Source organism: Heteronotia binoei, chromosome 10 (genome assembly GCF_032191835.1).
Source record: "Heteronotia binoei isolate CCM8104 ecotype False Entrance Well chromosome 10, APGP_CSIRO_Hbin_v1, whole genome shotgun sequence".
Taxonomy (NCBI): Eukaryota; Metazoa; Chordata; class Lepidosauria; order Squamata; family Gekkonidae; genus Heteronotia; species Heteronotia binoei.
The window spans coordinates 28,732,864-28,757,196 of NC_083232.1; the positions used below are offsets into that span (position 1 = coordinate 28,732,864).

Sequence of the window (24,333 nt, forward strand, 5' to 3'; positions counted from 1 at the left end):
ACTCATATTACTATCACAACTGGAGATAGGTTCTCTGTGCTTGAACCCAGCTACCTTAGACATTTATGTTGAGAGGGCTTTGAGCCAAAATGAACCCCCATTGATCATACTTCAGTGCTATTCCAAGGAGTGCTGCCCTAAAAGGACATCTAAGAGGATAAAGGCATTCTAGAATCATTGCCTTGTGGAGATGATACTTCTGGAAACCATCAGCAGCTGACCAGGGTTATGCTTTGGAAATATCCAGCTACAGCTTGGGTAAAATCCATACCCCTCCAAGGGTTCACACAAAAACATGTCTCCAAAGTGTCAGCAGTTCGTTCAATAGCTAAAACACCATTATTCATGTCGCCATTTCAAAGGTTAATTTTTAAAAAGTTATTACTTGAGCATCTTGCAGAATAATCCTTTTAAAGGTTTGTTCCAAAGGAAGCTCCAGTGAGTTCCTTGGGACTTACTTATTAAAATGTGCACCTAAGCACCCTTGAGAGCCAGTATGGTGTAGTGGTTAAGTGTGCGGACTCTTATCTGGGAGAACCAGGTTTGAGTCCCCACTCCTCCACTTACAGCTGCTGGAATTGCTTTGGGTTAGCTGTAGCTATCGCAGGAGTTGTCCTTGAAAGGGCAGCTGCTGTGAGAGCCCTCTCAGCCCCACCCACCTCACAGGGTGACTGTAGTGGGGGGAGAAGATATAGGAAATTGTAAGCCGCTCTGAGTCTCTGATTCAGAGAGAAGGGTGGGGTATAAATCTGCTGTCTTCTTCAGTCTTCTAAACATGAATAACAAGAGCAACCATAATCTGAATAAGTGGCAGCAAATTGAGAATCGCAGCGGTCTCCTGTTCAGTTTCCAAGTTGCTTTTAAAAAAAGAAATAACATACTTACTGTGACATTGCTAATCAGCTGCTTCAGTAAGGCAAATTCATAAACTTAATCATGGTTTGCATTATGATTATATGTCAGACAATGGAAGCGAAAGTAGCCAAATCCAACTTTTTTGTTCTGTTCCTCTCTTGATTCCAAACCCTCTTCCCTGGACGTTAAGCTTTAGTACGATGTCTAATTTGTAATACCTTCATAATGGACCGTCTATTGACTTCATTTAAAATGAAGCACTTGACTTACTACTTTTTTTTTCTTTCTAAAAAAGGAGGAGAATGAAAGATAAATATGGGGGGGGGAGAAACTCCCCCACAAAAATTCCATTTGGAGGCATTTCAAATCACTTTGAACAGTATGAGTTTAGGACCCTAATCATTTAAAAACTGAAGAGCTGTTTGAATTTCTGAGCCAAGCATTTCATTAAAGGAACTCAACGCCGCATTTCCTCAGCTTTCTAGATTCTGGAGAGTCCTTCATCCTGGAACTAAATGTAGTCACTGAACGTGCCTCAGAATGCTGAACGCTTTACAATCAGCAGTGTGCCATTTAGAGAGCATTTCAACTTGGGCTGAGATTGCTCAGTACTACATTAGTCCTGGGATTGTGGATTGGGCCCAACAGTACATGAGGCTCTTGGGATTATTCTCTCCCTTAACTCTTTAGTTTAAAAAAAATTAAAAGCAACCCCAGAAGAGGGGCAGGGAGAGGGGCTAATCAAGCTGTTCTCTACATGTTATTTGTGTGCTCAAAATCCCACCCCAGCTCCCAAACTGACCTGACCCTTGCTTTTAGATGCGAAACTTACTTCTAAGGAAAAAGATTTGGGTGGGTTCCTGGATCATTTTCCTGAATAGTGTGAAATCAGCTGAAAAGGCAATTTATAGGAGATAAATGGCCCTGAGGGAAAGAGTTATGGAAATCCTCCTCTGCTTTTCTTCAGCTCAAAGCCTCCAAGATGGGTTTTCTATATGAAAGAAATCAAACAATCAGAGATCAGGAAAGAAATCAATCAGAGAAAAAAATCATACAACCCATTGTTTGCCCTGACCTGGATAGCCCATCAGATCTCAGGTGCTAAGCAGTGTTGGCCCTGGTCGGTACTTAGATGGGAGACCACCAAGAAATACCAGGATTGCTACATAGATGCAGGCAATGGGAAACCACTTCTGTTCATCTCTTGCCTTGAAAACCCTATAGGGTTGCCATAAGCCAGCTGAGACTTGACAGCAACAACAAAAAAGTTTGCTATTTGGTCTGACTTCAGTTCTCTTTCAAGAACTTTTTCTGTTCTTCTTTATCTATGGGGGTTTTTTTGAGCAGGAATGCACAGGAACACAGTTCTGGCTGGCTTGGTATCAAGGGGTATGGCCTAGTATGTGAATGAGTTCCTCGTGGGCTTTTTCTACAGAAAAGTCCTGTGTGAAACAATGGTAACATAAGGGGGTGTGGCCTAATATGCAAATGAGTTCCTGCTGGGCTTTTTCTACCCCAAAACCCCTGATGTTTCATAACATTCAGTAAGCATATTGGGGTTTTGAAATTTCAGTCGATTGAGGCACACTCAGCTGTTTGTTTCTGAATTAGGATTGCCAGGTACCTCCTGGCAACTGGTGGGGGTGGAGGGGGACTTAACTGGAGCAGCAGGGAGGGCCATCTGACATACAATGACATCTCCACATCACTGCCCAAGTGACACTTGGCTTCTACCATAAAGTTTTTTGCCCAGATACCAGAGCGTCTCCCCAACATCCTGGATGCGATGAAGTCACATATGGGTCATGTGGGTAGTGACAGACACATCACTGGGTATCAGATGGGTCTCCCTCTTTTTCAGGGTAAATTCTCCCACCATCATTGGCGACAGGGAGGTGGGGCCTGTCAGTGGGAGACCTCCATCTTCACTGGGGAGGGTGGGTCTGGCAACCCTGTTCTAAATGCAAATTGGACACCGGGTAGGTCTGCTGTACCAGAAGTGATTAAAAGGTCCAGTCAGGGAGAACTGGAGCAGACTTTCTTGCCTCTAATAGAAGCAGGAATCAGAAAGAAGAGGACCAACGCAATGTATCATACAGAGATACAATGGGCAGCCTCTTCTGATAATGGGAGCTTTGAGGGCCTTTAATTACATAATATTTATGATAGGCTATTGTGGCACACCCCAGCACTGTTTGGGAGTTACGTGTTCAGACCAGGAAACTCCAAATAGAGATGCAGTATGGCAGCCTTCACACTACCCAGAAACAGTCCAAACATTACATGAAAACATTGCACACATGATTGGTTATCTCTGTCTGCCCCATACATTTCCCCTCCCCCTCCCTATCCCATACAAAGGCAACTAATTTAAAGCTGCACATCAGTGGCACTTTCCCCAAGTCTGGACCCCCAGGGTAAGCAGGACCCCTCTGAATCTTGTCTTCATAGTTGCTACCTCTCTGTGGCCTTGGTTCAGACAACTGAACCAAGCTTTCAACTGAAATTCCTCACAGAGACCCAGCAGTTGCATAGAATGGCTCTAGTGCCTCTTTTTTTTAGCTTCTTAAAACTAGTAAAACCCATGCCAACATTTTAATACCTTTCACCAAAATACATCCATTGTGGGTCAAACCGCAGGTTTTTAACAAGTTAGACTTGGGCACTGTTATGTATTGCATCCAAGTCTTCGGGTATAACACAGTGAACGCTACAGAGGTGACCAGGGGAAACCCACTGGTCCCCAGATGTAGCTCGCTAATACGCTCCACCAATCAAGATCTGTGGCGGGAAGTTTAACTGGCCAGGATTGGACCTGGCCAGATGGAGGGTTGTTCCGGGGCATGTATAGAATTGGGACCCGGACCACGTTTCGCTCTCTTGTGATGTACCAGCTAATAAAGTATGTTGCCTTCAACACGTCTCGTCACTGAGTACATTACAGGAACCCTGACCCCAGCTCTGGTTTCCTACAGCCACACAGCCAGTTTGGTGTAGTGGTTAAGTGTGTGGACTCTTATCTGGGAGAACCGGGTTTGATTCCCTATTCCTCCACTTGCGGCTGCTGGAATGGCCTTGGATCAGCCATAGCTCTCGTAGGAGTTGTCTTTGAAAGGGCAGCTGCCGTGAGAACCCTCTCAGTCCCACCCACTTCATAGGGTGTCTGTTGTGGGGGGAGAAGATATAGAAGATTGTAAGCCGCTCTGAGTCTCTGATTCAGAGAGAAGGGCGGGGTATAAATCTGCAGTCTTCTTGTTCTTTATAAAAAGAAAGGAGAGCCCAGACAGGTTTGGAACCTCATGGCATGGGGCGAAGAGCTCTGGCCTTCCTCCCCAAAGCTATTTTCCTGCATTGAAACAGCAATAGAGAAGGTTATTTCCCCGGTTTTACTGGTCCAGAAATAGCTCCCTCTGTGTGCAGTTTCTACATGGAAGATTGCAGGAGGGGGGAGGTAGCAGGAGTGCCTCTTCCCACTGCAGCAGTATTCTGTGCCTATTTAGGCTCTCCTTTTATTTTATTTTTTAAAAGCTATTCTCCACATTTGTTGTGTGGCTGTAGGGAACCGGAGTTGGGGCCAGGGTGCCCAGGTCGAACTTGTTAAAAACCTGCAGTTTGACCCACAGTGGATGGATTTTGGTGAAAGGTATTAAAATGTTGGCATGGGTTTTACTAGTCTTAAGAAGCTGGAAAAAGAGGCACTAAAAGTTAGCACCATTCCCTGCTTCCCTTTCTTACACAGAGGTACTACTGTTGTGTCTCAAGTCTTCCAGTTTACAAGTGACTTGTATATGTGTCAGACAAATCTAAATAGCAGTCTCTCTGTCTTCAGTGGGGCTTCCTCCACATTTTTCCTAAGAGAATGCAAAGCATGTTGATTTAACCCATCCGCCCACCCACTCCACCCCACTCTTGCTTTGGGGCATATGACATACTTCCAGGAAAAAGGATGCTTGTGGGACACTAGAGACATACAATCTGTATCCTGCAAGTTTCAAAACAATTTTAAAGACTGTGACGTGCAAGCGAGATTTGAGACAAGCAAAGTTAATGCAACCTACCAAGGTCTAGGCAATTGGAGATAAGCCTGGTAATAAGAATTTAGTCAGAAACATGCACCAGTTTTTTTTGTTTTTTTTAATCACCTTTATAGGAGGAAAGGAAGGATTATGTTTTTAATTACAAAGATATTTTAGAAATTTAGCAACTTTCGTGTATTTTCCTCTTGACTGGTCAAGTCAGTGTTTTCACATACTTTCACATCAGACATAAAATGAAGAAGCATGACTGATTTTGGAATAATGATACAGGAGGTATTTCTCATGGATTTTTTCTCTTAATTGGTTTCTTTAAAAAAATGCTTTTAAAATAATACATACAGCAGTCTAGAGAGGCTTATTCACCAAAAAGTACTTCTGTGTGAGGTTCAAAGAGGCACCATGTGCGTGACGAGGACCCATGTGCTCATACAGGGAACATCAAGCAGTACCACCCATCATGGGATTCTGTCCTTGAGCATCCCTTCCTTTTGGGGCAGGCAGCTTTTCAGAAGGGAGATTTTAATTTCTCGTGTATGTGAAGAACACTCAAGGTGGATGCTTGGATCCAGGCCAATGTGAAGACGTCAGGCACACAGACCACAGGTGGATAATTATTTGCATCTGGGTTTGGGAACTGATACCTATACAACTAGAAAATTTAGAATACAGACCACCTGAGTAGTCTGCATACACCTGCCTGGCGGATGTGGAAGCAAAGCTGTGTCATGCTGTGTTTTTTCCACATGCAGCAGAACCTCTTGACAGTTTGCACACACAAGGTAGATGAATGGCTTTGCCCATTTCTCTCACTTACAAATGGCTCCTGTGGGGATTTGCATGCATATAGCAGCTGTTCTCCTTGTTTAAATGGCTCCACTGCACATGATTGTAGAAATATTAAAATCAATGCTGATCCCCCCCTCCTCTGTGTGTCCCTCTCTTCTTACAGGTGGACTTGGGCCTTCTCCGTTTTGTTTCTGCCATTGGAACCCAGGGAGCCATCTCAAAAGAAACTAAGAAGAAGTACTATGTGAAAACATACCGTGTAGATATCAGCTCCAATGGAGAAGACTGGATTTCACTTAAAGATGGAAATAAACCTTTGGTAAGGCTCTTGGTCTTCATAATACTCAGGCCTCAGATTCACAACTCCTGAACCTTTCTGGTGGTTCTTTTTCCCCACCTACCTTGTCCATTGAATAGTAGGTGCAGCTGCATAACAGTTCCTGGATTAGGAGAATGGGCAACCAGCCAGCCACCAGGGGCTTTGCCACACACCCAGCAGCCCTCATTAACCCCTGGAGAAGCCCACACCACCCTTTCTCCACTTCTTATGTGATTTTGGGTGGTGGGTGGCTTGCTGGCCTTTTGACTCACACATGGATCTCTAGCCAGCCCAAGCAAGCCTCGCTCTCCCAGAGCTCTCCTTTCTTGGATTGGGTTGCTTTTGGCTGGGGGGGGGGCATATGCTAATGAGTTATGCTAATGAGCTCCACCACCTATTTTTCTGCAAAACGACCCCTGATAATACTTACAGACAGTGTTTTACTCTAAGCTGTGTGTGTAAGCAGCCTCTCATTAATACAGGAAGCCTTGCTCAGCGGCAGTGTGGAGCCACATAGGGTCTTGCACTGTCCATTTCCCATTTTAAGATTGCAGCAGTTATAGTCTGCTCAGGATGTGAATGGCTCCACTTGGGGGGGGGGATTAGAGAGAACATTGTAGATGGAACTTTTAATGGATTGCTGAAGATGCAATTGGATACCCTGGTTCCAAGCCATATAGATCTTAGAGCTATAACTGAGTTCAGTTATACTGAAAGTTGTTAACACCTTTTTCCCCCACATTGAATCAGATGGACCCAAATTGATGTAGGTACCATGACAATGAGAAACAGTCATAGGGTTGCCAATCTCCAGTTGGGGGCAGGGGATCTCCTGATGTGGAAGCCCTCCCCCCACTTCAGAGTTATCAGAAAGTGAGGGTGGGGGTGAATGACCGCTGGGTACTCCATTATACCATATGGAGACTGGTCCCCATAAAGTATAATGGAGAATTGTTCTGTGGGTATCGGGGGCTTGGGAGGGGGCTATTTTTTGAGGCAGAGGCACCAGTTTTCAACATAGCATCTAGTACCTTTCCTCAACACCGCCCCCCCCCCCACAAGTTTCAAAAAGACTGGACCAGGGGGTCCAAATATGTGAGCCCCAAAAGGAGGCATCCCCATCCTCCATTATTTCCAGTGAAGGGAAGGCATTTAAAAGGAGTGCAGCCCCTTTAAACATGATGGCCAGGACTCTCTTCAGAGTTCAATCATTCTTATCACAGCATTGCTCCTGGCTCCACCCCCAAAGTCCCCAGATATTTCCTGAGTCTGACCTGGCAACCCTAAACATTCACTGGCAAAAGCCCAAAATAGCCATTGTTTAGGATCATTTGTAAAAGTTTTAAAGCAAAGGAACCATTGTGCTTCTGCTGTGGCCCCACTATCATGCATGCAGATAACATCTCCTTTCATCCTGTTTGTTTTCTCATCTTGAAAGAGAGCCATGCTTTATTATTGGCCTTGGTCTAGCTATCCAATGTAATTAATATTAATAAACAGATATCGTAAATGTAGCCCATGTTTACCAGTCATTTCTGCTGATCTTCCATGGCTACTTCCTTCCTGTGAAAAACGAAAACTCAATTCTCAGCAAAACTGTGTTGCCCAAAATAGTTCAGACATATAAGATGCAAAATGGAGAATATTTGGTATACTACATTTTCCATCTCCCGAAGGGTAAGCAAATAATGGTTTCAATTACACAAAGAAGATGCAAGCACAAGGGCATGCTAGATAGCTGAGCCTTTTCCTTAACATAGCCAGCTTCTCTTGGTACAGTGTTCTGAGTAAAGGGCAAACACGAAAGATGGAGGAAAGGTGTAAGAAACTAGTGCCCATAAAAGGAGACATGCCTAAGAACAGGAAATTGGAGCTTTACATTGTTTCATAAAGGAGAAGGAAGTTAGTCACCTTCCTTGAATTCAGACACTAGAGAATTTAGCTCTCTTATGGTAGAAGTTTCTCAGATGACCAAAACAGATGCCTCATATCTTTTGTTGGCTTTATTTGTCTGACTTGATGACAAGCATCAAGCAACAAGCAGAGAAGAATGGAATGAATACCTCATGGTGTCAGATAAATCTAGAACATTTTATATAAGGCAGTAGAAAAGTTTTCATGTTGTTTAAACAATTCTGCAAAGTGGAGTTATCTTTAAGATAATGGTATCTGGAATGTCTGAAGGACACCTCTTAAACAAACTTGTCTAGGTACTAAGATGGTCTGCTGTCCTCTTCTCCATGTGCCCCCCCCCCACCTTAGCAAATTAAGAGGTGGCTGTTAAGTAAAGAGTTTTTCTTTCATTAGTGCTCTGACTATGGAACAGCATTCACAGACAGACACCTATAACTTGTCACTATTCAAGTAGACAGACCTCTGAGACACCTGCTTAATTCTCTTATAAAAGAATGAAAGAATCCCTGTATTATCTGAGTTTACCATGATAAAATGGCCAAAGCATGACATGAGTAGGTGACTGTGAATACTCCCATAAGCACAATACTATAATCAAAAAGTTTAAAAATAAATGTATTATAAAAGGAAATCAGAATTTACATGGCACATATTGGCCAAAAGCAAACATTTCTAAAAATAACAATAAGGCATTCAAAGTAGTAAAATACAGATTTCTTGCTGTGAAAGACAAAATATTCTTGGTTGAGTTTAACAGAAGCACATGCTTTCTTCTCCACATTAACGTCTCAAAAACTACTGTATTTGAAAGTGCTCAGATAGTCCCTTTATGGAGCAGACTGGCAGGAAGGAAATCTCCCATTTTCTAACATCTTCTAACATTTTCTGTTTATTATAACATAGAGGAGAGGATGGTATTTGAAGTTTTTGCTATCAGATGACAGGCGCAAGGAAACATCACATTCAGATACCAGTAAATAGATTTCCCCAAAAGGGGAGAACATGAGAGTTTGGGGACTACACACAAATGAGGTTGGTACAGTTAGTTGACCAAACTTTAAAATTCAGTGAGCAGGCTAGGGTTTGGCACAGAGACATGGGACTTGTATAATGTATAGGACTCGAAGGTTACATTCCTAATCCTAAGAGTAATGGTTATGAGTTAACCATTCTTAAGGGCATTGAAATCAATGGTTTCAAGCACTTTTGACTCTGGCCAAGACGAAGGAGCCGATGAGGAGCTCAGATCTGACAGTTAGACTTAGGGTTGCCAAGTCCAATTCAAGAAACATCTGGGGACTTTGGGGGTGGAGCCAGGAGACACTGGGGCGGAGCCAGGAGCAAGGCTGTGACAAGCATAATTGAACTTCAAAGGGAGTTATGGCCATCACATTTAAAGGGACGGCACACCTTTTCAATTCCTTCCTTCCATAGGAAATCATGAAGGATAGGGGCACCTTCTTTTGGGGCTCATAGAATTGGACCCCCTGGTCCAATCATTTTGAAACTTGAACGGTATTTTGGGGAGAGGCACTAGATGCTATACTGAAAATTTGGTGCCTCTAACCCAAAAAACAGCCCCCCCGGAGCCCCAGATACCTATGGATCAATTTTCCATGATTTTCTATGGGAATAAATCTCCATAGGGAATAACAGAGTTCCCAGCAGACATTTCCCTCCCTCCCCTCCCCCCGCTTTCTGACAACCCTGAAGCAGGGGGAGGACCTCCAAACCGGGGGATCCCCTGCCCCCACCTGGGGATTGGCAACCCTAGTTAGACTGTCAGATCCCTCCTTTTTCTCTGCGCACCGAAACGGGCGCCCCCTGACTCTTCCCATCCAGGGAAGCAAACTCCGCTCATGCAGCCTAGCAGCTACGCTGCAGGCTGCAAGCATAAGATTCCCTTTAGAAGTAGTCATGCAGTGGAGTGGTGATTCGACCTGGGTGCTTAACATTTTCTCTCTGTGGCCTATTCTAGAAAGAAGTCATTCCTCTTCCTTCAGCAGGTCACCTTCCTCTCAGCTACCTTTAAATAAAATTAAGATTTCTCCAGATTTGATTACAGATCTCCAACACCCCTATAGTTATGCCCAGAGCATTTTTTGTAGAAAAAGCCCAGCAGTGGTTCATTTGCATATTAGGCCACACCCCCTGACATCAAGCCAGCTGGAACTATGTTCCTGTATGCTCCTGCTCAAAAAATGCCCATGTTATGCCCTTACTCTGAGTTCTCCATAGCAGACCATCTCAGGAACTCAACAACAGATTATGAGTTTTCTTAATTCATTTCCCCCCCAAGCTTCCTAGAGTCTGGATTATTTTATTATTAATAATTACTTTTTTATATAAATAAAGCAAAAATTAAAATGCATTTAAAGTAAATATTATTGCTTCCTCTCCTTCTGTAGGTGTTTACCGGGAACATTAACCCTACTGATGTTGCTTATGGAACTTTTCCCAAGCCAGTTCTGACACGCTTTGTTAGAATCAAACCTGTAAACTGGGAAACTGGGATATCGCTAAGATTTGAAGTATATGGCTGTAAAATTACAGGTATGGACTACATGCATTGTTGTTGTTGTTATAAATTTCTACAATCCAAAATTATAAACATCTCTCAGCAAAATTAAAAACTAATTGCTCGCTGGTACTATACGCCTCATCAACTCTCCCACGCCTCGCCCCATGGATCCTCTGATTGCTGGAGGAACTGTGGCCTTAAGGCATCTTATATTCATTGTTGGTGGGACTGCCCCAAACTCAAACCCTTTTGGTCATTAATTTGTGCTCATGTCTCATCCTTAACAAACGTCCTAATACCTGTTACCCTGGAGGTAATCCTTCTCAATCACTGGTCAGGTTTAAAAATTACTCCCTCCAAAAAATCTTTAATCATTACCCTAACTCAAGCTGCGATACATCAATGACAATTTTTTTATTTGTATTGATATGCATAGCTTACCGTTGATATTGCATTTACCCCATGTTTGTATGATCTTGATTACTTCAATAAAACATTGAAATTTGAAAAAAAAAATTCTATTTAACATTACAAACATTTGCAGGGGAGAAAATAACAGTCAGAGAATAGGAAAATGATGTAGCTATCCACAGGACTACAGATTTTAAAAGAATAGCTGATAACAATATATGCTGTTCAAGCTATATGCCTTTCCTGTAACCATGTTCGACAACTGTTATACCCCAGGGGTATGGCCCATATTATTGACCTGCTAGGGATAAATGAGCTCCCATAACTCAGCTGTTCATGGCACTCTTATCAAATTACTCTCCCCAGATTAATACAGCATGTGTACCTAAATGTAGCACAAGATGTGAGGAGCAGGGAGAAACAGCAGTGAATTCAGACTTTACAATGAACTGTGGTTTGTTGAAGCCACAGTTGGTTGCACAAATCCTGATTAGTCTACCAGATGTACACAGCAGATTACAGTTTCTTCACAAATCCCAGCTACTTGGGTACTTGCCTCCTTTCCTGCCTCTAGGTGAAATCTCCAGATGGCATCCCAAGCTCATTTGCGTTGCCATATACAAAAAATACACAAGCATTGGTGTAAAATTAGATAAAATAAGAGAATAACCAAAGAAAAACACTTAACCATGAAAACCATCACGATAGTTTAATCAATTAGTCTATAAGTATCTACCATTCAGTATATAATGACTTCAAACATCAATTTACAATAGCTAGCCTCCTGGATTTCCATTCTGGTATTACCAGAGAATCCTTGCCTGAGCTCGCAGTGGAAAAGTTCAATGAAACGCAAGGCTGCTGGCAAAGCCTCACTATGCATACATAGGGTGGCCAGATCGTCCCGGTCACCCGGGAAAGTCCCGCTTCTGGCCCCAAATTCCCGCCTCCTGGGCTGGCTATACCGGGACCATTAGAAATCCCGGTTTAGCCAGCGAGAGGAGCCGGCGGGCCGCGTGCGCGGGCGGGGAAGGCGGCAAGTGAGGGAGCGAGCGTCCCTGCGCGTGCGCACGGCGATTGGCAGCGGTGTGGTGGGCTCTGCGCATGCGCGGGGCCAGGAGAGTGGGCAGCGTAGGGCCCGCCACACCACCGCCAATCGCCGTGCGCATGCGCAGGGACGCTCCCTCCCCCACTTGCCGCCTTCCCCGCGCGCGCGGCCCGCCGGCTCCTCTCGCTGGCGTAGGGCCCTGGCGGCGGTGGCGGAGGGGGAGGCAGCGGAGAGGCCGGCGCTGGAGGCCCGCGGGGGGAGGCAGCGGAGGCGGCAGCGGTGGCCGGAGCGGGAGGCGGGCCAGCGGCGCCTGCGGTGGCAGCGGCGGCATGGCGGGAGGCCCCAGGTCGGTGGGCTCGGCCGCCGCCTCCTCAGCCCCCGCCAGCAGCGCCGCCACCAGCTGCCGCTGCGCCTCCTGGCCAGCCCGCTCACCCGGAGGGGAGGCCGCCATCCGCGCCCTGCGAGAAGGTAAGCCCCCCCCGAAGCAGGCAGGGAGGGAGGGGGCCGAAAGCGGGGGGGAGGCAGCGGAGGCGGCAGCAGTGGCCGGAGCGGGAGACGGACCGGCGGCGCCTGGGTGGCGGCGGCGGCATGGCGGGAGGCCCCGGGTCGGTGGGCTCGGCCGCCGCCTCCTCAGCCGCCGCCAGCCCCGCCAGCAGCGCCGCCACCAGCACCAGCCGCCGCTGCACCTCCTGGCCAGCCCGCCCGCCCGGAGGGGAGGCCACCACCCGCTTCCCCCGAGACCTGCTGCCATAAGCCTCAAGGGGGCTCATTTTGCGGCATCTCCCGGCGGGAGGGTGGCACCCGCACGGGACACATATCAAATGAAAGAGGGGGTGCTGGGCTATCAGAAACAGCCGGCGGAGGGAGTCGGGAGCTCATCCCACTGGGGGATCCACACCCCGAAAGTGATGAAGGTGGCGCAGATAGAGCCAACAGAGCAAACAGGACAAAATAAATAGGCTGTACAGTTGAGAAAGTGCCTTATCCCATATACTGATGAAGTAAATACAGGATTTGAGAACAAAATTGCACGGCAGGCAAACACTGCGCATAACTCCTATGATGTCATTTGGGGGAAATGATGTCACAGGAAGTGATGTCACTTCCTGCTTCCGGCAGGTTGCGCGGGGAAATGATGTCACAGGAAGTGATGTCACTTCCTGTTTCCGGCGGTGGCATGCCGTCACCGGAAGTGACGTCAATGGAAGTGCCGTCACTTCCTGTTTCCGGCGGCGCGCACGCTCCGCGCGCACACACACATTCCTTCCCCCCTCAAGGTGTCCCTGGCTGGCCTGCAGATATTATGGCCACCCTATCATACAGCCCATTAGCTACTGATCAGTTACAAGCAATGAAAGAAAGATGGGGTGGTGGCAAAAAACTAAGCCAAGTCTTCTCCCCCTTGCTCTCGACTGAGGATTGCCTGCCCTCCCCTATCTGTTTTACTGAATGCTCTAACTTTTAAACTGTTAAACAAAATAGATCTTTTCTATCCCCTCCCCCACACACGCCCTGCCATTTCCTTTCCTTTTAATTTCCTCATGAAAGTATTTCAAGTCTCTGAAGCACCTTCTTGTTTGGTGGGGTGTGAGTAGAAGGAAGGAGTGCCCTGAGAAAGCACCAGCACCTAAATGCAGCTGGTACACCATGCTTGTTTATTGCTCCATACTTCTCTTCAGGAATAGCAAGGGAATAGCCTTGCCCAGATGGCACAGCAAATAACAATTGGGACAAAGCACAGTTAGCCAGCTGGGAGGAAACAGCTCAGAATCTCAGCTTAGAGCCCACCAACAAACCACCAGTTGATGGCACACAAAGCCAAGGAGTTTATTCAGACCATGGGTTTATAAACAGTCAGTGGGTATAACACTGGAATGCAGCCAGCAGGTACAGTGAACACACATGCCAACTCTGCAAATCTGCACATTAATAGCAAATGTATCTACCTACTCAGTATGTGATACTGAGTTTCACATCAGGGTTGCAGAAATAACATACAAAGAATAGAGGAGAAGGAGGGATTGGTTTTTATACCCCACTTTTCTCTACCTTAAGGGATGTAAAAGCAGCTTAAAATCATCTTCCCTTCTTCTCCCCACAACAGGTACCTTGTGAGGCAGGTGAACATAAGAACATAAGAGAAGCCATGTTGGATCAGGCCAATGGCCCATCCAATCCAACACTCTGTGTCACACTGTGGCCAATATGTCTGTGTGTGTATACAAACACACACACACACACACACACACATGTAATTTTACTTGTAAGTGTTTTAAATTGTAGTATTTGTATTATCATGTTGTAAGCCGCCCTGAGACACTTCGGTGCGAAGGGCGGGGTATAAATCCCAATATAAATAAATAAATAAATAAATAAACCTCTGCTCCATATTTTTATCCAATCCTCTCTTAAAGCTGGCTATGTTTGTAGCTACCAACACCTCCTGTGGCAGTGAATTCCACATGTTAATCACCCTTTTGGTGAAGAAGTATAAATAAAATTTGTTTTCTGTATAAATAAAATTCCCCTCCCCACCTTTCCTCCAAGGAACTCAAGGTAAAAGGTAAAGGTAGTCCCCTGTGCAAGCACTGAGTCGTTACCTACCCATGGGATGATGTCACATCATGATGTTTTCTTGGCAGACTTGACTTCTGAGAGAACTATGACTTTCCAAGTAAACCCAGCAAGCTTCCTGTCAACTATGAGGGAATCAAACTGGGTTCTGCAGATTAGAGTTCACTACTCTGAACCACTACACCATGCTGTTTTAGAGGTTTCTAGTTAGCAATCCATTACAATTTTCTCCACCTCTAAAGTCTTTCCCAGTCATACCAGTGGAAAGGGAAGATTTGAATACAGATTCCTTTGCATGTTCTAGTTTACTGCCCACAAGTGAATGTGACAAACTGTCAGCTTAAGCTCTCTGTTGTGTATGCCACTTATAGCACTTGTTGGAAAGATGATGAACTAGTTAACAATTGAGTCCCCTCCTCCATCATACAAAGAAGGCATTTTAGAAGCAGGGGGAGGTGTTATGTAGATTTTCAGGTGCACCAAATAATTAGAGGAGGACTTGTTCAGGAGCTAATTGTTTCATAGCTAAAATTAAATGTCATCCAAACAACCTCTATTTAATTAAAAAGACTGATGAATCCACATCTGAAAACTGAAGTGAACACATATTCTTGTTCTTATTTCTGTGATTCTTTAAAAAATAGAATTTATGTACAACCGTAAGATATGTCTGTATCTATGTAGATCTAGATCCATACATTAAAGCATTCAAAACTTGGTGTTCTGACTCAGAAATTATCTCTGGAAATTAATGGTTTGCATGGGATTTCCTGGTTTTCCCAAAAGACCTCCTCAGTGAATGAAAGGAGATGTCCTTTGGGGAAAAGGATTTCTTCCATCAGTATTTGCATTTTTTAAAAAAAGGAAGCAAAAGAGTTATTGATCAAAAAATCAAATTAAGAATGAAGTTGCATTTGATTGCATTTGAGGTATCTGAAATGGCAAAATTCTAAACACTATCCAGCATAGCTTCTAGAGAGAATAAGATAGACAGGTCTGGGTTGAAAAATACCTGGAGACATTGGGAGTGGATCTGAGAGACGAGGGGCTAGGGAGGGGAAGGGCCTCAGCATGGTACAATGCCATAGAGTCCACCCTTCAAAGCAGCCATTTCTCCAAGGGAGTTGATCTCTGCCAGCTGGAGATCAGTTGTAAAAGCGGGAAATCTCTAGGCCCCACCTGGAGGCTAGCAGCCCTAAGAGGGAAACAGGATGACCCAGCGTCAAGGCCCAGACACTAGACTTGCCAATCCCCAGGTTCCAGCGGGAGTTCTTCCGCTTTCCCAGGCTCCTTCCCGCCCCCAGTCAACTGGCCGGCGGGGGGAAGCCCCTCCCCCAGAGGACCATGTGCCTTTCCACCTCCTGAGGCTTCAGTCTCCGATTGAAAGGCTTCCTCGGGATGGTGTGTCTGTGTTACTTGGAAGAAGTTGGCAGCAACTCATGAGTAGAGAGGCCACTCCCTCACTTCAGAGTCACCAGAAATGGCAGTGGTGGGAGGGAAAGATCTGCTGAGCACTTCATTATTCCCTATGTGGAGATCGATTCTCATAGGGTATAATGGGAAATTGATCTTGAGGTATCAAGGGCTCTGGGGAGGGCTGTTTTTTGAGATAGAGGCACCAAATTTTCAGTATAGCATCTAGTGCCTCTCCCTAAAATACCCCCCAAGTTTCAAAATGATTAGACCAGGGGGTCCAATTCTATGAGCCCCAAAAGAAGGTGCTCCTATCTATTATTTCCTATGGAAGGAAGACATTTAAAAAGGTATGCTGTCCTTTTAAATGTGATGGCCAGAACTCCCTTGGAGTTCAGTTATGCTTGTCACACACTTGCTCCTGGCTCCACCCCCAAAGTACCCAGATATTTCTTGAGTTGGACTTGGCAACCCTAAGTGTAAGGGAATATGGGGACCCATTCCAGACCATGATATTGAGCCAAAAGGTACTTTTTCATTTATGGAAAGTATCCAACTCCTATAAAGGATCTCTCCTCTGTTCATTGAAAAGTTTGACATAGCATCGTGAGTAAAGCAACAAAATGGCTGCCACAAAATGGCTGCTGCAGGAGGTGGAGCGAGCCATAAAGTGATCGCCACAGCTTAATTTAAGTAACACAGTGTAGATCCTTGTGCTATGGCAGCAGTTGATACCAAAGCAGCATTTTAAAAAATCAGCACAGCCAATCAAATCTCCAGTAGTCAATCAATCAGAAGCCTTGCTGGGTAGAAGCCCTACCTGGCCCTGCCCACTTTCTAAAACCCAGGGGTTTTTTTGTGGCAGGAACTCCTTTGCATATTAGGCCACACACCCCTGATGTAGGCAATTGTCCAGGAGTTTACAGTAGGCCCTGTACTAAGCCCTGTAAGCTCTTGGAGGATTGGCTACATAAGAAGGGTGTGACCTATTATGCAAAGGAGTTCCTGCTACAAAAAAAGCCCTGCTAAAACACTTGGCAGGCATCAGAAAAGGTAGCATTGGACATCATGGTACTCATTGGCACCATATTGGGGACTGCTGTTTTGATTAATGCTGCCTGTTTTACAAGGTTATTTTAAAAGTTATCAATTAATGCATGTGAAGTGCTTTGAGTACCTAAAAATAGCACAGAATAAACATTTATTGTTGTTGTTGTTGTAATTTAGATTATCCCTGCTTTGGCATGTTGGGTATGGTATCTGGCCTCATCACGGACTCCCAGATTACAGCATCAACTGCAGTTGATCGAAATTGGATCCCAGAAAACGCTCGCCTTATAACAAGCCGTCTAGGCTGGGCACTCCCTTCAACCACTCACTCATACACAAAGGAATGGCTTCAGGTAGATCTTGGTGAGGAAAAGATAGTGCGAGGCATAATCATTCAAGGAGGCAAGCACAGAGAAAACAAGGTCTTCATGAGAAAATTCAAAATTGGATACAGCTACAATGGATCGGACTGGAAATTTATTATGGAAGCAAGCAAAAAGAAGGTCAAGGTGAGACTGTAATCTCAAAGGGTGATAGTATTGTTGCCTTGAGCAGAAAGTAACAGAAGGCTTCTTATCATGTTATGTGCTATCTAGGGAAAATATGTTTGCCAGTAGATAAATATGGATTTTGTAAGAAAAGTGTTGTCATGTCTTTGCAGCGCTCTGCAGTTGTTCTCTAGTGAATAATGGCAGGACTCCCATTTTAACTCAGGAAGGAAATGGAATCCCACAAAGCCTAGAAAAGCATGAGAAATTTGTTTCAGGCAAACTGGAGCTACCTTCCCTGCCCCTGACCATGCCTTGCACTCCTCTTGCATGCATTCCTCCAATTGCAATGTTGTATTGCAGGAAATCACATTCACATCAGTGCATTTATGGCTGTTTTCCTTGTAACTTCTGGTTTGTGTCATATGCTTGTAATCTCATGTAAACATGTTGGATTATATGGTGTAAATGGGCAATCCTTAAAGATCCCCTGGGCAGAGAAGTTCTTGCCTGTTAAACATCAGAACTCACCAAAGTCTGGAAAGCAGCATTTGCTGCTCTGGGAAAATCCCCATCACTTGATGACATCAGCAGTGCATGATAATTTCGTTTCAAATGGTGAATAAAGAAGTAACTTGGGGGTACTGAGGAGGCACAAAAGGGAGAGAGATAAATGGTCATTCCAATTCTGCATTGGACTCACTCTTTTTTATATATAATGTGTAGTTCTGCCCTAAGGAGAACAGTCTTTCTTTTACCCACAGCCATTCTGACACCCCCACATGTTGACAGTTGGTTTTTACAAGGCCCAGGATCCTTCAGCCTTCAGCTTTGAAAATCCCTTTTTCTTAGGGTTGTCAGCCTCCAGATGGTGGCTGCAGAACTCCTGGGATTATGACTGATCTCCAGGTGACAGAAATCAGTTCACCTGGAGAAAATGGTTGCTTTGGAAGGTGGACTCTATGCCATTATAACCTGCTGAAGCCCCTCCCCACCCTAAACTCTGCCATACTGAGGCTCCACCCCCCAAATCTTCAGGAATTTCCCAACCTAAAGCTAGCAACCCTACTTGTTTTTAAATTTGCCAAGATTATAGCACCTTTCCTTGAAAAACTCATTACAGACATTAGGCAAAATCTTTGATGCTCTGCATTTTTTTTCCAAAACAACTTTTTTTTTCCATCAGTTATCTTGAGAATACATCTGTTTTTTTATAATAATCTTGATGCACTCACCAAAGGACTTGCCATAAAGTGTGGAGAGTGTATGAATGAACAATGAGATCTAACAACTTGGTTTTTTAAATGCACATATAAAGTTTTCATGTATTCTTTCATATCGGTGGAAGGAGGGGAATAGAGCACCATATGCTTCTGATGTGGCATACCTTCTGCTGCTTAGCCTTCTGGTATTAAATTCAAGGCAGTTGCTCTCACTGTCAAAACCAGCAAGCTTGATGAAAATGAATGCTGGCAAACATATTAAGTCCACTCAGAATTTTTACCGCTAACAAAAATAAGCTTCAGAGATTAGCACTCTTAAGGGGGAAAAAACTGGATGTTGTATAACAGGCATAATCCTACTAAAATATTCAACACATTTAATAACATTTCTTGTTCAGGAGGGAGAAATGTATTATGAAAGAATTTGATCAATTCATAGGATTTAGAAGTCTGGTGGATTTTAAAACAGGACCTTGGTATTTTAATAATGTTAATCAAGCTGAGCTGTACGCAGTAGTAACTCCGTTGATTGAAAGCCTAAATTAAAAGCTATTATGTTTCTTGAAATTAAACACAGTTTAATCTCTCCTTTGTTGGAAGAAACAAATTATATGGGAACAGTCTAGAACATTTTGCTGCTCCAAGCAATTCCATGGCGCAAGCTGGCTGATCTCAAAGAGGAGGCTGGGGCCAAACTCTTCTGATGTGCTGCAGCAGTTCTAATAAATGCTGCTGCTCCAATCAATCGCTTGGCTTGCTTTTTGGCTTTCAGGCCAACCCTTGTGCAATAGTATATGAAAAGCAAGCTGTGGCTTCCCAGGATCCCAGTCATGCACCACACCACATAATCAAGGCCAAGGCCTGCAGAAAAGCTTTGTGTGTGTATAAAGGCACCATGTGCACAAATGATGCTTCCTTTCTAACTGTTATGTTGTTATTCTTTCCTTCCTCCAAGAAGTTTAAAGATGCATGCATGGTTTTCCCTTTCCAATTTTATCCTTACAACAACCTTTTGAGAGAGATTAGATTTAGAAATGGCGATGGGCTCAAGGTCACCCAAGGAACTTCATGGCCAATGGATGTGGATATTGACATTCTTAGTTCTGTTCTTACGCTGTAACCACAATATATCTCTATACAACCCATAAATGGCAAAATGCTGTTCATTTTCACAAGCCTCTTGACTGCTGGAGAGGGAGAGCTGCATTGCAGAAAACTTGAAAGCCCTAGCCATTTGCACAGTTCTCTTACCCGTGCCACCATGGTGCGGTGTAGTGGTTAAGAGTGGTAGACTCTCAACTGAAGAACAGGGTTTGATTTCCTTTGCCTTCTCCACATGAAGCCTGCTGGGTGACCTTCTCTCAGCCTCACCTACCTCACAAGGTGACTGTTGTAACTGTTGTGGGAAGGCGACGGTAAGCCACCTTGAAAAGTAGATGGTAGAGAAAAGTGGGGTATTAAAAACTAGTTTTCTTCTTAACATGATATTGCTACTTTTCCCCATGGGGACCTCCCCCACACTTTGAACAAGAAAGCCCATTTATGTATTTAAAAATTTATATCCCACACACTTCAGTATGTGGCCAAGGTGTTCTTATCAGACCAGTGAACTGGCCTATGGGATCAGGATCACTGACATAAATCTCCAAGGCCTGCACCTTAAATGTAAGTGGAAGTTCCCTTAGGACTCATTAACATTTGAACATACTGTGTTTGACTCAAAATATATTTCTGTCTGAGGAACTCTCCCTGAAATAAGTGAAAAAGAGTGGGCTGACATCACAGTCATCCATTTTAGATAGTTTGAACTACTGTCCCTTGTGGCTCCAGTCTTCAGACAAATTAGTAACATTTTCTTCCTGTATGGTTCACCTCAGTTTTCAATCCTTCCGATTTTTATCATTCTACCCCATTTCCTCCTGTCTCAAACACACAGGTCCTGACCCAAAGAACACTGAAATCAGCTGGTAGAAGCTGTTTGTCTTTATTCAGTTTTGGATTGGACCATTCTAATGACCTTTGGGTCTGAAATAACAAACCTGCTCCCTAATCACTGTAGGAATCCGTTTACATAAAGCGGCTTTTGCACTAACTGCCCTCCATGGACCTGTCTACCCCATGAACCCTATTTCTCTTTCTGTGCCCCTTCCTGACCTCTTAACTCATCTGTCATTACTTTCCTCTTTCTTCTTCCAATACTTTACCACTCTTGGTACATACATCTCTTCTACCTAGGTTCTGGTTAACCAGAATTACCTTTTTTGGAGTCTTACATTCTTTTTTCCATTTCAAGTACTTTCCAGTTTCTCTTTCTATATACAACCAAGTAAACCTAATAGTACGGGGAAAAATGTTATCTCTCCTTCCCTCACCCCATTCTTAAATGATTAGAGCATATGAATGAACAGTCATAATTAAACCACAGATAGGTCTAGACTGTACGGATGACACAAGACAATGATTCAGTATAATTAGGATTCAAGGGACCATTAAATGTCTATTGAATTCTATGCCTGCACGTCACTACATTGTACTGAAACCTTTTACAGAAAAGTTTCCATTATTATATATTGCTATTTAAACGTTAATTATGGAAAAGCCTGGATTCCATAGTAACATATGCCTGTGCCTACACTATAAATAGCATTTCATTTCATAGTCTGCGTTATGCTGGAGGAGGCTTTTATGAGCTTTCAAACAACACATAAATATAAAATAAATCCTAATAACTACAAATTAATTGGATCCAAATAGCCATGCCCTCTCAATCCTCTTTAATGAGATGTATTTACTGAATGCTCCCTGTATTACAAATTATGCTATTTTCATAGAATTGAGCCTGAGCAATTCTTATTTCTGATTCTGTGCTTTGTGGCAAGGGTTAGCGACTTAACTTCAGTTGTGCCCTCTTAATCTGCTTCTATTGTCCCCCTCAACTGCAATTTAACTTTTTTCCACTTCCCCAATTTCCCCATACAAACCAAAGACTGAAGCTAAAGTTTGAAAGAGTTTTGCAAACCAAGGTTTAAAAAGTATACTGGTTTTTCATTAAACATGGTTTGTGTAACGCAAAACCATGGTTAACATCAAGAAGGGAGGGGAGAGGAAGTTCTGTGCCAGAAGAGGGTAGAAGAAGTAGGAAGTGCTGTTAAGTTGCAGCAACTTATGGCAACTTCACAGGGTTTTCAAGGCAAGAGACTGTCAAAGGTGGTTTGCCAGTGCCAGCTTCTGCGTAACAAACCTACACTTCCTCAGTGGTCCATCCAGGGGTAGAATTCTAGCAGGAGCTCTTTTGCATATTTGGCCAGACACCCCTGATGTAGCCAATCCTTCAAGAGCTTACAAAAAAGAGCCTTCTAAGCACTTTGAGGATTGGCTTCATCAGGGGTGTGTGGCCTAATATGCAAAGGAGCTCCTGCTAGAATTCCACCCCCGCTCCCATCCATGTACTAACCAGAGCCAACCCCACTTAGCTTCTGAGATCTGATGAGATCAGGCTAACCTGGACCATCCAGGTCAGGGCAGTGAAGAAAGGGGAAGTGGAAATTTTGGCGTCCACATCAGCGTGTCAAGGGTATAAACTGGTTTTATTTGAACTGCACCACATAAAGCAACAGCCAGGTATCCTCCTTAGAGTCAGGCCTGAGCTAGGGTTGCCAATCCCCAGGTGGGGGCAGGAGATCCCCTGGTTTGGAGACCCTCCCCCGCTTCAGGGTCGTCAGAAAGCAGGGGTTGGGGAGGGAAATGTCTGCTGGGAACTCTATTATTCCCTATGGAAATTTATTCCCATAGAAAATCATGGAGAATTGATCCGCGGGTATCTGGGGCTCTGGGGGACGCTGTTTTGGGGGGTAGATGCACCAAATTTTCAGTATAGTATCTAGTGCCTCTCCCCAAAATACTCCCCAAGTTTCAAAAAGGTTGGACCAAGGGGTCCAATTCTATGAGCCCCAAAAGAAGGTGCCCCTATCCTTCATTATTCCCTATGGAAGGAAGGAATTGAAAAGGTGTGCTGTTCCTTTAAATGTGATGGCCAGAGCTCCCTTTGGAGCTCAATTATGCTTGTCACAGCCTTGATCTTGGCTCCACCCCTAATGTCTCCTGGCTCCACCCCCAAAGTCTCTTGACTCCACCCCCAAAGTCCCCAGATATTTCTTGAATTGGACTTGGCAACCTTAGCCTGAGCTAACCATATCTTCCTTAGGAGTATGCCTAGTCTGATGGTTCAACAAAAAATATCTGCCACTCAGACATCATGTGGCAGCTAACAGGAACATATATTAAAGGAGCACCAGCTCCAACTCAAATTAGCACGTACAGTCGAATATGTGTCACGCAGAAAGAAATGGAGACAGAAAGGAAAGAGAATGGAGAAAGAGGCAGAATTTTCATTTTCCTTTGTTCACTATGTTATTTCTTGGACTCAGCTCACATATTCCACACAAACCATCCCCTTGAGTCTCCACATGGCCTAAATGTAATCAATGGCTGAGAACAGGCACAGTGAACTACAGCAGCCTGTGGGGTGCTACTGTGAGCAAGCCAAGGTTTTAGTGGTGTATCTCATGGCCATTTCCACCCTTTCTCAAGAACTGGGAAACTTTAGTGGTCCTATACAGAAATTTTGAAGGGACAATGAGTAATACACACTAACACTGAAAGAGCAAACACTGGCCATTTTCTGTAGTCATTTCCGTTACATTACATACAAGGAAGAAATAAGGGTTGGGGGGAAGAGGGGGGGGGTTGCATTCCTCCTTTTGTGGGGCCTCCTCTGCTTTGTCAGAATCTGGATTATTTAGGAGGAATGTATTGCTCTTTGGTGTCTGTTGTGCTCATCTTAAAGTGTTTAGTACCTGGCAACTGTAACTTTTATCAAAGCAAGGACGGGTGGGGGCGAGGGGAGGAAGGGAAGAAAGAAGATTCAAACTTCCTGAGTGGAAATTCCCTAAAATGCCACCATTACCTTTCATCTTGACTCAAAAAGAGAGCTTGGTTGTAATCGAGCCAGCTCTTGTTAAATTTAAACTCAAGCATATGCAGTTCCTTCCTCCTGTTTTTTGCTTATGTTTATAATAGATCAGCATGTGAACGGTTCTTGTCGGGCCAGGATTTAAGAATTTGGGGGATTGCTTTCAGAATAAAAAGAAATGTCAAATTTTTGTTTTATTTATCAGCTCTGTTTCTAGTCCATCTTTATGTAAACACAATCAAGGCAGTTTAATAACAAAATGTAAACCAAAATTAAGAGTAAGGTCATAAATACCCAAAAATCAGATAAACCAAACTGTAGAAGCGGCATCAAAATAGACCCATGAGTCTACTAGGTAAAAATCCATAACAAGGACACAATAGAAAATCCCCCCATTTCCAATCCATAAAGATAAAACTAACTTGAGGGTATGCCCCACTGTATGTGTGGAGGCCAGAATGGTCTGGGGTAGCCTCATGATTGTTATGAGGGAGGAGCCATGATGGGAACTGCTCACATCATGGCAATCTCAACAAGGACCACAAGGCTACAGCAAGGAGACCAGTGGGCTAGGCAGTATGCCTGGAGTATCTGTATTCTGTCCCAAGTCCCCTGCATCAGGTACATTGAATAGGGTTGCCAATCCCCAGTTGGGAGCATGGTTTGGAGGCCCTCTCCCTGCTTCAGGGTTATCAGAGAGTGGGGGTGAGGGGAATGCCCAC

At 44.3% G+C, this 24,333-nt stretch overlaps 1 protein-coding gene across 4 annotated transcripts in view; it reads left to right on the plus strand.

Annotated features, from left to right (window-relative positions):
• Window positions 1–24,333, plus strand: part of NRP1 (neuropilin 1) — a 204,771-nt gene that overhangs the window by 142,648 nt on the left and 37,790 nt on the right. For all 4 annotated transcript variants that reach the window (XM_060248160.1, XM_060248162.1, XM_060248161.1 and 1 more), the window contains exons 7-9: window positions 5,842–5,997; window positions 10,320–10,464; window positions 17,106–17,437. In XM_060248160.1, coding sequence (XP_060104143.1) covers window positions 5,842–5,997; window positions 10,320–10,464; window positions 17,106–17,437 — 633 coding nt within the window. The remainder of the gene's footprint in view (window positions 1–5,841; window positions 5,998–10,319; window positions 10,465–17,105; window positions 17,438–24,333) is intronic.